Consider the following 11,120-nt stretch of genomic DNA (forward strand, 5'->3'; position numbering starts at 1 on the left):
AGAAATAGAACTAAGATATTCACCATAGAGCTCCATCATCAAACCGTCCATTCACAGTAAGTCTCTTATATACAGTGGGATGGAGAAGAAGAACAGAGTGGGAGGAGAACAGAAGAAATAGAGGGGAGGGGATTCAAAATCGTCAGCAAACAGGCATTCATGCTTTCTCCCCGATTTTCTCTCTCTCTCTCTCTCTCTCTCTCTCTCTCTCTCTCTCTCTCTCCCCCCTCCCCATACTTTGTGTCACTCTCTCACCTCTCTCCTCCTATACAGAATAGTCAGCCAATGCATCAGCTGGCATCCTCTCTGACTTCCCCCCTGCCTCACTTCTCTCTGCTCCTCTGCTGACTGATACATCTGCCTCTTTTTTCTTACCTTCCTTGCTCCCCTTCTTCCTCTCCTTCACCCACTCCTCATCCTCAAGCCACCATGGTGAACAGATAACTGCCCGGCCGTCCTGACGCCATGGGTGCCTGCTTCTGCAAAGGTCACAAAGGTCAGTGCCCGAGTCCACCTGTCTATGTGTCCAAGTCTGTGTGTCTGTTTGCGGGATGTGTTGTTGCCAACAAGCATTTGAGGAGCAGGACTGTTTCAGGAAGTTACATCATGCTTTCGAGGTATCACTGTTTGTGTGAGAATCGAGTGAAGACATCTGTGTGGTTTCAACAGCAGAGATAGAGGGTTAAAAAAACATTGTCTAATCATATTTTCAGCCTGACACGATTTATAATGTGATGTGAATCCATCGTGGGAATGATTAGCATGAGATGTGTGCAAATCCTGCCATGATGAAAGCAGTCACCCAAAAACTTATTTTCATGTGCTCTTTCACAGCTATTCTTGATCTGAGTGAGTCCGTGGAGATTGCTTAGGAAACAAGACTTGGGGGCGTGAGGTTGATGAGAGAGATTGTGAGGATCAGCGGAGGACAACGGTGGCTTTAGGATATGACCGCTCCATCTGAAGCTGATATCTAACTTGTCGTGACTTGAAGATGTGACTTGGGTTGTAATTTTCTCTGTAATATTTGCTCTCTGTCACAGCTTTAGATGGAAATAAGGGTTTGTTGCATCTCAAAAGCTAATGATGCCTCAGCTGGCAGCAGGGCCTCTTTCAGGAAGAACGCAAGTGCTAAATTTGTGCTGCCAAAACAAAAGATCTAATGACATAAAAAGTTGTTTTTGAGGTGCACCTGCTTTCTGTGATACCTCCAAACAACAATCTACTTGTTATTTTGTCAGCACATGACATTTAACATCACAGCGGATCCTCACACATTATTTCCAGCCTGTATCTGTGATGCGGTCTGACAGTATTTTGTGACAAAAAGTCTGCTATTATTCAGGAAGAGGCCGTTTTACAAGGTGGAGGGTTTTGAGTGAAGCGCTTTCAAGCTAGGAAGAAAGCAGGAAGGCAGATGTGAGGCTCCAGACAAACAGATAAGAGAACAGTGCGAGTGTGTATGTGCGTGCATGTGCGCACGCATGTGTGTCTGTGTGTATGTGAAAGAGACAGAGACAGAGAGTCAGGGTGGGATTCACCCCCACAGGGACAGTGGATTGGCTCAGGAATCATGATGGGTTTCTTGACCTGCTAATAACATCTGATGAGGCCAGAGACCAGATACAACCCAGCACACCAGTGTGTGTGTCTGCATGTGTGTGTGTGTGTTGGTGACCGTGACTTAAGTAAATGGAAGGGTATCACGCCTCCTGTTGCTGTAGTGTTTCTATAGCGACAGCCAAGTATCTTGACGACATCTCCCAGGGGAAACCCCAAGTGTCTGTTTGTATTCCTGTGTGTACAGTATATGTGTTTGTCCACTGGCCTTTCTAATGATATTAATTATCCATTGCTCGGGCCGTTTTTCATTTCCTCTTGTCATTCATGTGAACTTCATCACCATCAATTATACAGCAAATATGCAGAGAGGCTCCGGTTAGAGGATGTATGAAGAGTCAGTGCTCTCCTTCTCTCTGTCTGTCTCTCATCCAACATGTATGAGCCTCGATTGACCCCTGGTCGCTACAGACAGCTGGGTTTTGGCTTTATGGACCATGACTCCTGCTTAACACACACACATCGACACAGACACAAAAGAAAGCCATGCATGTAGAGCTTGAATCTAGCAGTGTTAGTGTGTGTGTTTCCCCACAGAGCTCCACCATCCCATGACGGCACTGCAGGACCACACTGAGGAGGGTCAGGAGGGTCAGCCATCCTCTGTCCAGGTGAGTAAGCGCCCTCACCTTTGCCTTGTAGGTCATGGGGAAAAAAAACAAAAACTGTTTGCATTCCTAATACTGTTACTAATTTGAGTGAACTGACCCTGTTTGTCGATACAGTCCTGCTGAGTGAAGAAGAGTGAAATAAGAATAATGTTTAATGGAGGGCTTTTAATTGTCCATATTACCACCTCACCTCAAAATGATGTGGAAACGTCAAACACAAACAGCGTGGCTTGGATTTTGCTTGTAATTTAAGCTAATTATCTGCCTATGACATGTTTCCTGCACAATGAAATGTACGCAGGAAGATCAGCTCCATTTTATTTCACACATATTGTGCTCAGTCTGCTTCACAGCCAGGCTCTGTCACACTCTCTAAGCAGGCGTCTGCATTTTACAAAATATAAATTATTAATAATCCCAAGGCTTTGTCTATATTTGTGTATTTTAAATATTGACATGAATGTCACCAGCATTTTACTAATTCTCAAAAATTCAAACAACATTTAGTCAGCTTTTCAGCTAGAATTTATGTTTTGTTTTTGTTTTTTTACCTTATTGACGTGTTTGATGTTGTCATTTTTACTTTTATCGTGCGCTTGCTGCTGCGTAGATAACGTCTTGTAGCTCATGTCTAATTTCCAACCTCCTTAGTATTCCATCAGATAATGTATACAACACTTGTATTAGATTATTCAGAGTGAGTGGAGTAAAGCTGAGCTAACTGAAACAGTTACAGTAGTTTACTAGCTATATAAGAGGTTGATGTCTAGCTAACTGAAGCTAGTGTTGCGAGCTAGCCGGACAGCTATTAGCAAAAGCAACATGGAGGCATTACAGCCACTGAAAAATGGAGAAATTTCAGTTGAGAGTTGTTAACTTTTACATGAATTACATTTACACCCACCCTTTTTACAACATGTTCATTTTTCTATATTTGCTACTTTTTGAAGCATTTCAGATAAAATGAATTTGAGTAAAAAGCTGTGTCTTAGCTGGAAGGACCGAGGAATTCGAAAGATCTCTTGGTTTTGCAGTGACCACACATCTGGCAATGAAGCAGCAGTCTGATTATGTGAAAAACAGACACAGCATTAATTTGCCCAAGAGAATGTTTGGTTTTCATGGTTAGCTCATTTTATGTTCAAGTGACTTTTATTTTATGAATTTTATCGTCCGTCAAACTCAATTTGGACCAGATTCCGGCTGTTTGAACTAGGCCCCATAACTTAATGTCTTTGTTTCCAACAAATTTGAAAGATGAAGAATCTTAAACCAAGAGAAATCTATCTAAAGTGCAGTTCCCCTTTCCATACTGATTGCAGCCACTTGCAGCTAAATACCATTCAGGTTTGGGCTTAAAATACCTGACTTTGATCGCTGTTCATTCAGTCTGAGTGTGCTTGTGGCAGGATTTCCAAAAATACTGGCTGTTATTGTCATTATCACCATTTTTGCTCAAGAGAAAAAAAAGCATAAAATGAAATGTGTGGATTGAGTCATCACAGACGAGACGTGATTGCCAGAGGATGCAAGCAAATGTGCTGCTGTGTGTGTACGGTGAACAGTATGTGTGTATGTGTTGTTTTTCATGTGGAAACCTTATGCTGAAGTTTTGTATCATACAAAGGTTTACCTGCGCCTCTGTGATATGAAAAATCTCTCTTTAGCATGTGAAACCCATTCAAAACCCACAGGAAATGTCATGAAATCAGTGTCAACAAGCTGAAACGAAGCTATGTGCTTTGGAAACACAAGCTTTTCACCTTCCATTAATGATCAAGATGTGATATTCTCCATCTTCTTGTGCATCACGTTGTTCAGGATGGCCAGAATCCCTCCAATGGCTGCGTTGCAGATAAAACCAACGGCTACGACATCGGCGAGCTGGCTACCTCCTCTTTAATGGGTGAGACGGACACGCAAACACGCACAAACAACAGGTCTAGTTCATATTGTGCTTCATTATTGTGAATTAAATGTAGAATGGGAAAAAGCAAGCAGGGAAATTGCATTAGTAACCATGTGAGGTTAGTAATGTAATTTCCATCTCCTTCGTGCCCTCTCTGTCTCACACATGCTGTGACACCAATATACCCAGACAGGCATGAGTGAACAGTCAGGTACAAGTACAAATTTGCCTCTCCCAATTGATTTTGTTCTCTGCTTTTGAGTCTGGCTTCCTCTTCTGTTTATGTTGCTGCCTCCTGCTCTTTTTCATGCCCTTTCCTCCATCCTGTGTCTGTCCGCCTCATCACAACTACTTCCCTCTTTCTGCGGGGGGTTAATTATCTGAGTTAATGTGTTATGCCTTGCTGAACTGAACTTTTTCCAGTGAAAGCTCCTTTATGACCCTGACAGTGTAATTATGAATATGTCTGAAAAAAGCAGGCAGGCTGCTGACAGGCTGACACCGGCTCTGGGAGCCACAGAAGCAGTCAAGTAAAAAACAATAATGAAAAAAAGCTTTTTAGTATTTACTGAGATTTAATCACTTGTCACTCATCAGTTAAATTGGGGGACTGATGTCTGTACAGTTAGGCAGTCACAAAGTGTAGCTGACAACCTAACTGTTCAAACCAGATCACACTGTGCAAACTCAAATATTATTGTACAAATATAATCATATTTAGAAGAATAAAATAGAGATGTTATTGCTTCTTTTATTCTTCATGTAAGATGCTGTTTGATAGATATATCAGGCTGATTTGTTTTTCATTACAGTTAGTGGCTGAAACCCTGCCAGCGGCACCGAGGAACTGAAATGTTCATTATGCTCCACAAATGCAAGACTGTTGGACCGAACAAATGAATTAATGACCGTTTTGTTGGTCTTGACAGCCTCGCGGTGGAATTAAACTTGCAAAGTTCGTGAATTAAAGCATCCTCTGGGGAGGATGAATGTGAATGTGCTCATTCAATTACACGGCAATTAGATTAGGAAAGCATATGTTATATTAGGTCAGATGGTCACTAAAATTATTAGCATTCATGTTATTAGGACTGTGAACATCAACAGTAACTTTAACGCTAATCTGCCCAGCAGCTGTTGAAATATAATTAATTTTGCGTTCGTGTTCAGCCTTACTCGCAGCATGGCTCCAGGGATGACAGCGCTGGTCTGTCACTTGGCCCCCACTTTGGCAGAATCTGGTACATAAATTCATGGTCCCCCGACGACTCGCTGGTCCCCTGACTTTTCCTCGTGCACCAGCAGTGGGTTAACATTTGTGGCTTTAAGTGAAATGTTGTGGGATAATTGCTATGAAATGTGATGCAGATATTCATGCTCCCATGAGGATGAACTGCAGCAATGGGTCCATGATCAAACTGTTAGTCAGAATTCAGGTTTCCTTACGGCCTTCAATACTGTTATTTTGTTCACTTAAGCTCATATTATAGAAACTGATCACCTTTAGTGTACAGCTCTTTACTTGCTGTTTACTGTGGCAGATCGATGAGAACATGTCATATTCAAAACCAGGCCTCTCTGATAGAGAGTGACTTAACAAGGCCTCATCTGGGCATGTCATGTCATTTTTGGAGGTCATATATGAGCAAAGTCTCTCATTGTTCTGGTGAGGATGGGCTGTTTTTCTCACGACAGTCACTGCAGATGATTTGATGTCTTTTCTGTTTTTATTCTTTACTGTTGCAGTCCACCAATGCTTGAAATCAATAGTAGTCGCCTGCCAACTGGTAGATTACAGCACAATTTTACCCCCTTTAGGGTGTGATTAAATGTTATTTTGTAAAATGATTCCCACCTTGGCTTTTAAATAGCTTAGCTCTGAGTACAGCTCCTACAGGTTTTATGACACCCCATGTTTGTACATCTATCTGTTGTACATCTCTCTGAAAGAGACTGTTTCCAGCAAAAAGCTCAGATAAACTGACTGTACGCTACGTGCTCCTCACCAAACAGGAGACACACCAGTAGCAAGTGAACATAGTGGAGCATTTACCAGCAAAGGAGTTTCCATTTCCCACTACAGAGGAAAATATTAGATTTACATTTGCCAGCTGCTGAATGTGTTTACAGGCAACTGATAACGTCACGTCTAACTGTAAAGTCTGTTCTATCAACTTTATAAAGTGATAATATGTGTTATTTTTGTTTACAGCCTTTTCTCTGCCCCCCCCCCCCCCCCCCCAAGCAAAAAGCTTTTGCAGGTTTAAGTTTCATCCTACAATCTAACTGGCCAAACTCATGAAAATGTTTTAGATCACACAGGAAATGCAAATCAGACCTCCACCATAAGAGCACCATCAGGACTGCATAGAGACGTCAGCCACACATTAGCCCCAAATTAGCATCGTGTTTTTTAGCCTCCTCGGGAACTGCCAGTGTCTTCTGTGAGGCACTATGTCAACCTAATATGATTTACACAGCAGTGTGGACACAAAGCCCAAAAATGTCTAATTGGAAAACCAAATGGGATTTCCCTGCTGTGTGCACATACAGTAACTTAAATAGCTTCCTCCCCTCTGCCAGAAGAGAGCCTCATAAGAGTGTCGTCACAGTGTAAACACAGGGTGAGACAGCAGTGGGTGTCACAGTGCACAACAAAACAGGAGTCTCTAGGTGTTGAGCTCACATGAAAATAACAAGTCGTGATATTTTTCTCAGTTTCAATTACAGCACACTGCCAACTCTCTGGGCTCCCTTCTTTTATTTAACAGTATTCATTTCCTCTCCCTGTTTTTCTTGTCCTATAAGCTTGTTAACCTGTCCTCCTCCCCTCCTCATCTTCACATTGTACTGCCTTTTCTCTTTAATCTATTTTAACCTTTCCTCCTTGTTCTCTTTCTGTGCCTTTTCAACCTTTCCCTCTTTGTCCTTCTACATCTCTTTCAGTTACTGGTTCTGCAGTGTGACCTCGGTTTGCTGTCACTTTCACTTCAATTATTTATTTCTCCAGACCTTTCTACCCTTGTCTCATGTGATTAAAAGAAATTATGGTTCATTGTAGTTTTGCCCAGTGATACTACGGGTTATGAATAACATATTACTGTAGAGACACAGGGACACAGCACCTCTATTAAACACTTCTTGACAAAAGTCCATTTGGCCAAACAGAACCGTAGATTTGAGGCTTGGATCTGAGTCTGACTTAAGTTACAATAATAAGGGCTGACTTGACTGCTATGAGTCACTTGACTTGAAACTTGAAAAGAAAAAGATTTATGTCTCAAGTTTTGACCTGAAATCCCAGAATAAAAAAACAACTTCTTGAATTAATCCAACTTAATTATTAAGGAATGTTAAGTACGACTCTTAGAAAGTCAATGGAGGGAGTGGAGGGTGTGTGAGATGTGTTGCATGCTAGCTTACAGCTAATGTCTGCACAGTCGCCGTTTGGAGCAAATCAACACTTCACAAATGGTCCAGCAGTCAGATGCATACAAATAACAGAAATTTCTTTCGCTTTCTGTCTGTGTACCTACAGTGTGCTCTGAAAGGACTGGGCCTCCTCAGTGAAGTGTAGAACAGCTTAGAAATGGGAACGCTGCAGTAAAAGTCATTTAAAATCAGCACTCAGGGGTCTGAAGGGCTTGAAACTTCAGACTTGCAATTTCTTCACGGACTTGTGACTTGACTTTCACCCCGAGGACATCAATGGGGCAGCTAGTTAACAAAAGAGGCCGAAATGACCATCAAAACTGCAAAATAAAAACAAATGTATTTGTGTTATGTCGCCGTTCACAAAGGGAATTTTTCATTTTTGTAAATCGTGAGAGAAAAGTTTCTATCCAGTGAGCTGTGCACCGTGGAAGTGATGTTAGTAATAAATAACAATTTTGTACCATTTTCTCCGAAATTACCTTGGGTGCTGTTATGCTCCCAATTTCAACCTTCTCCAGTTTGTTTTCTGTGGAGCTCTACATCAGAAGGCAGCAGCAGAAATCGCTCTTTCATGCTTCAGGTTATGCTAATCAGGCTTTAATGCTCACCTTCAAAGTCTGAATGAATGTAATATTTCTTCTGAAGTATAACTGTCTCATGACTTTGCTCCCTCTGTGTGTCTCCTCTTTCCGTCTCTGTATCCCTGCCCCTTACTGTGGCATTTATTTGCCCTTCTCCTTCTTTCTGTCACGTTTATTGCAGCCTGTCATTTTATCTTTCCTGAAATTATCTCCTTCTTTCCTCTGCTTCCACACTTTCTGTGCATCCCATCGTTTCAGCCTTTACCTTTTATCTAATCCACTTTATCAAGATGTTTCTCTTTTTCTCCTCACCTTCTTTAGGTCTGGTGGCCACGATAAAGGAGCATATTACCAAGCCGACAGCGATGGCCCAGGGGCGAGTTGCTCACCTGATTGAGTGGAAGGGTTGGGGTGGAGGCAGCGAGTCCAGGGGAGGTTGGAACGGGGCCTGGGGTAAAGGAGGTGGAGGCTGGGGGGGCATGGGGGCCGAGCTGCATGAGGATGAACAATTCTACTCCCAAATGACGGATGAGATCAAGGAGGCTCGCTTCGCTGCAGGTGAGGCAAAGGGATGAATTTAATTCAAGATAAACGAGCTGTGGTCAGTGGAGATGAAGTAGCGCTCTGATCCCTCTGGACATGGTTTTGTGTTCACCTTGGTCGCGCAGAGGGAGCGTCTACAAAAATCAATGGCACTTACGACCTCCCATGACAGTGACTCAAAGCAGGTGCGCTGATTCGATTTCCCTCTGTTTGCAACATAAAATGAGTTTGTGTGCCTTGTGTTTCGCAGGAGTCGCAGAGCAGTTTGCCCTGGCTGAGGCAGCCATGAACGTGTGGTCCATGAACGACAGCTTCGAGCAGCCCTCCACCAGCTTGCAAGGTTTGATCCTGTGAAAGGATCACATGTCTAAAGTTTCTCCTTTATTGCATGACAAACTTTGCAGATCCATTGTGTCTGAATACAAGTGAACCAAACGATTAAACCAGCGAGGTGGCGAGGCATTTCTGCTGGAACAGTGTCTGTCTTGGTTTGGCTGATTATAATCTCAAGGTCATCACTTTACCTTTAAGTCTTATTTTGAGGCATGACAGAATAAATACCTGTTTCACAATCAACATGCTGAGGTGTCACATGATGGTAGCCATAACTATAGGTCATAACTATATTTCTCATATTTTTTTGATTTCCCATGGTTCACCTTTCATCCCACATGAGGTGAACACAGCACAAGTTTTGCTGAGTTTTATGTCCTAAAATGGCCACCATATGGGAGAGATATCCTTGATTTAAGTAACAACATGTAATTTCCTCTCATGACACCCTCAGGTCTTAACTGTGGTAGAGATTTTGTCTCTGTTCTGTGCATTAGATGTATGAATTCGATGGGGGACACACCAGAAGTCAGGCTACTGGGGCATCTTATTTGATGAGCACCTATACCCCTTCATGTGTGTATTCTTACTCAAAATAGGAGACAACAAACAAAAAGTCCCAAACATTATGGTTGCCTTAGGTACCAGGCTTTTTCATTGCAAATACTATTTGAGAACATTTTCAAATTTCTTGATTAATACCCTGCTGGCAAAATTAGATTTGTGTAACCTGAACAACTAAACAAAAGCATATCCTTTTTTATATATATTGTACATTTAAGGTCCATCTGTGAAGGGAAATCTCAGCATTTCATCATTTCAATCTTTGCACATATGCTCCTCATGAATTGACATGTATTTCCATACAAAAATAGCTTTCACTTGAGATTTACAGTCATATTTTATCCAAGATGACACCTACATGCAGAGCAGCAGCTGCTTCAAACTAATGGCACCTTTTTTTCATCCACTTCAAGCACGGAGAGCATCTGTAGTGTTTCTATAATATACCAGTGTGAAGAGCTACAGCGTCTAAAATCTTTACAACCTGACAGGACTCAGCAGTCACTGTTTGTATTCATGTAGTTCAAATCATTTTTTCAGTGTTCCCAAGAAGCAGCCATTTGGACTAATGCTGTCATTGTCCCTCCTCAGCTGCACAAAGCCACTTCCTGTCTCAGTTCCTGCTGGACAGTGGAGGCGTCAGTGTTCCCCAGCACCTGTACAGCATCCACGCTCAGACTTATGGTGACAACAGGGCGGACCACCTGGTCCCACCGCCGATGGTGGACTCCATTTCCTCAATGTCCAACACTCAGCAGGACAGAGATCGCCCCTTTGAGGACAGAAGCACTGCGACTGCACAGGCTGCTGTCCGACACGTAGACAGCAGCTCTCTCTCTGAGGATGACGTTTTTTATAACTAGGCTTAGCGGGAAAACAAGCCAGCTATCTTGATGGCAATCTCTAAAATGAACCTTGCTGAGAGGACTTGAGCCTCAGCCACCAGCAATGACTGATATGAAAAATCAAGGCAGGCATCTGTGAGACATCTCAAGAGGCAATTCCTCAAATGGCTTGTCTGGAAAGACGTAAGCGCCTGGTCCTTAGATACGAAGACTCAAACTGTATTTTCTCCCTGGTTGAAGCATATACTTTTGTGAATGTACATAGCTCCCCTGTTACCTTAACGTTTTCTATTCAATGTATATTAAACTTTCATATTATATGTAGAACTGAACTGTGAAGAGTCAAATGGCACTGGTATAAATAACTTGTTAAAAACTTCAGTTTTAAGACATGTGCTGTATGATTTTTGTCCAGTTCTGTTGTTTTCTTTCACACTGATTAAATAAACAGATGAGTTTGAGTTAAGGGACAATGATGTGAAGGCAGTCGGAGGAGAGAAAATGTCTCGAAAGAAATAGAAAATGTGGCTTCTTTGAAATTCTCATCTGAATCTAGAAAGAAGAACAAGCGTGTTGTAAAGAGCCAATTATCTGTCTGAGCCGCATCTATGATTAGCTATTATTCACACTGAGAGCAACGGGTGCAGAGGAGCGGTGAAGAGAGGAGACGAGTGTAGAC

The 11,120-nt window shown here is 42.3% G+C and overlaps 1 protein-coding gene across 1 annotated transcript; it reads left to right on the plus strand.

The window, feature by feature from the left end:
• The first annotated feature begins 267 nt into the window (after positions 1-267).
• On the plus strand, positions 268-10,901 carry fam131c (family with sequence similarity 131 member C). Its single transcript, XM_070969103.1, has 6 exons — positions 268-496; positions 2,158-2,231; positions 4,053-4,137; positions 8,478-8,714; positions 8,950-9,039; positions 10,188-10,901. Exons 1-6 carry the CDS (start codon positions 466-468, stop codon positions 10,457-10,459), a joined length of 789 nt encoding a protein of 262 aa, XP_070825204.1. The 5' UTR covers positions 268-465; the 3' UTR covers positions 10,460-10,901.
• The last annotated feature ends 219 nt before the right edge of the window (positions 10,902-11,120 follow it).

This window comes from Chaetodon trifascialis, chromosome 8 (assembly GCF_039877785.1).
Source record: "Chaetodon trifascialis isolate fChaTrf1 chromosome 8, fChaTrf1.hap1, whole genome shotgun sequence".
In the NCBI taxonomy this organism is placed as follows: domain Eukaryota; kingdom Metazoa; phylum Chordata; class Actinopteri; order Chaetodontiformes; family Chaetodontidae; genus Chaetodon; species Chaetodon trifascialis.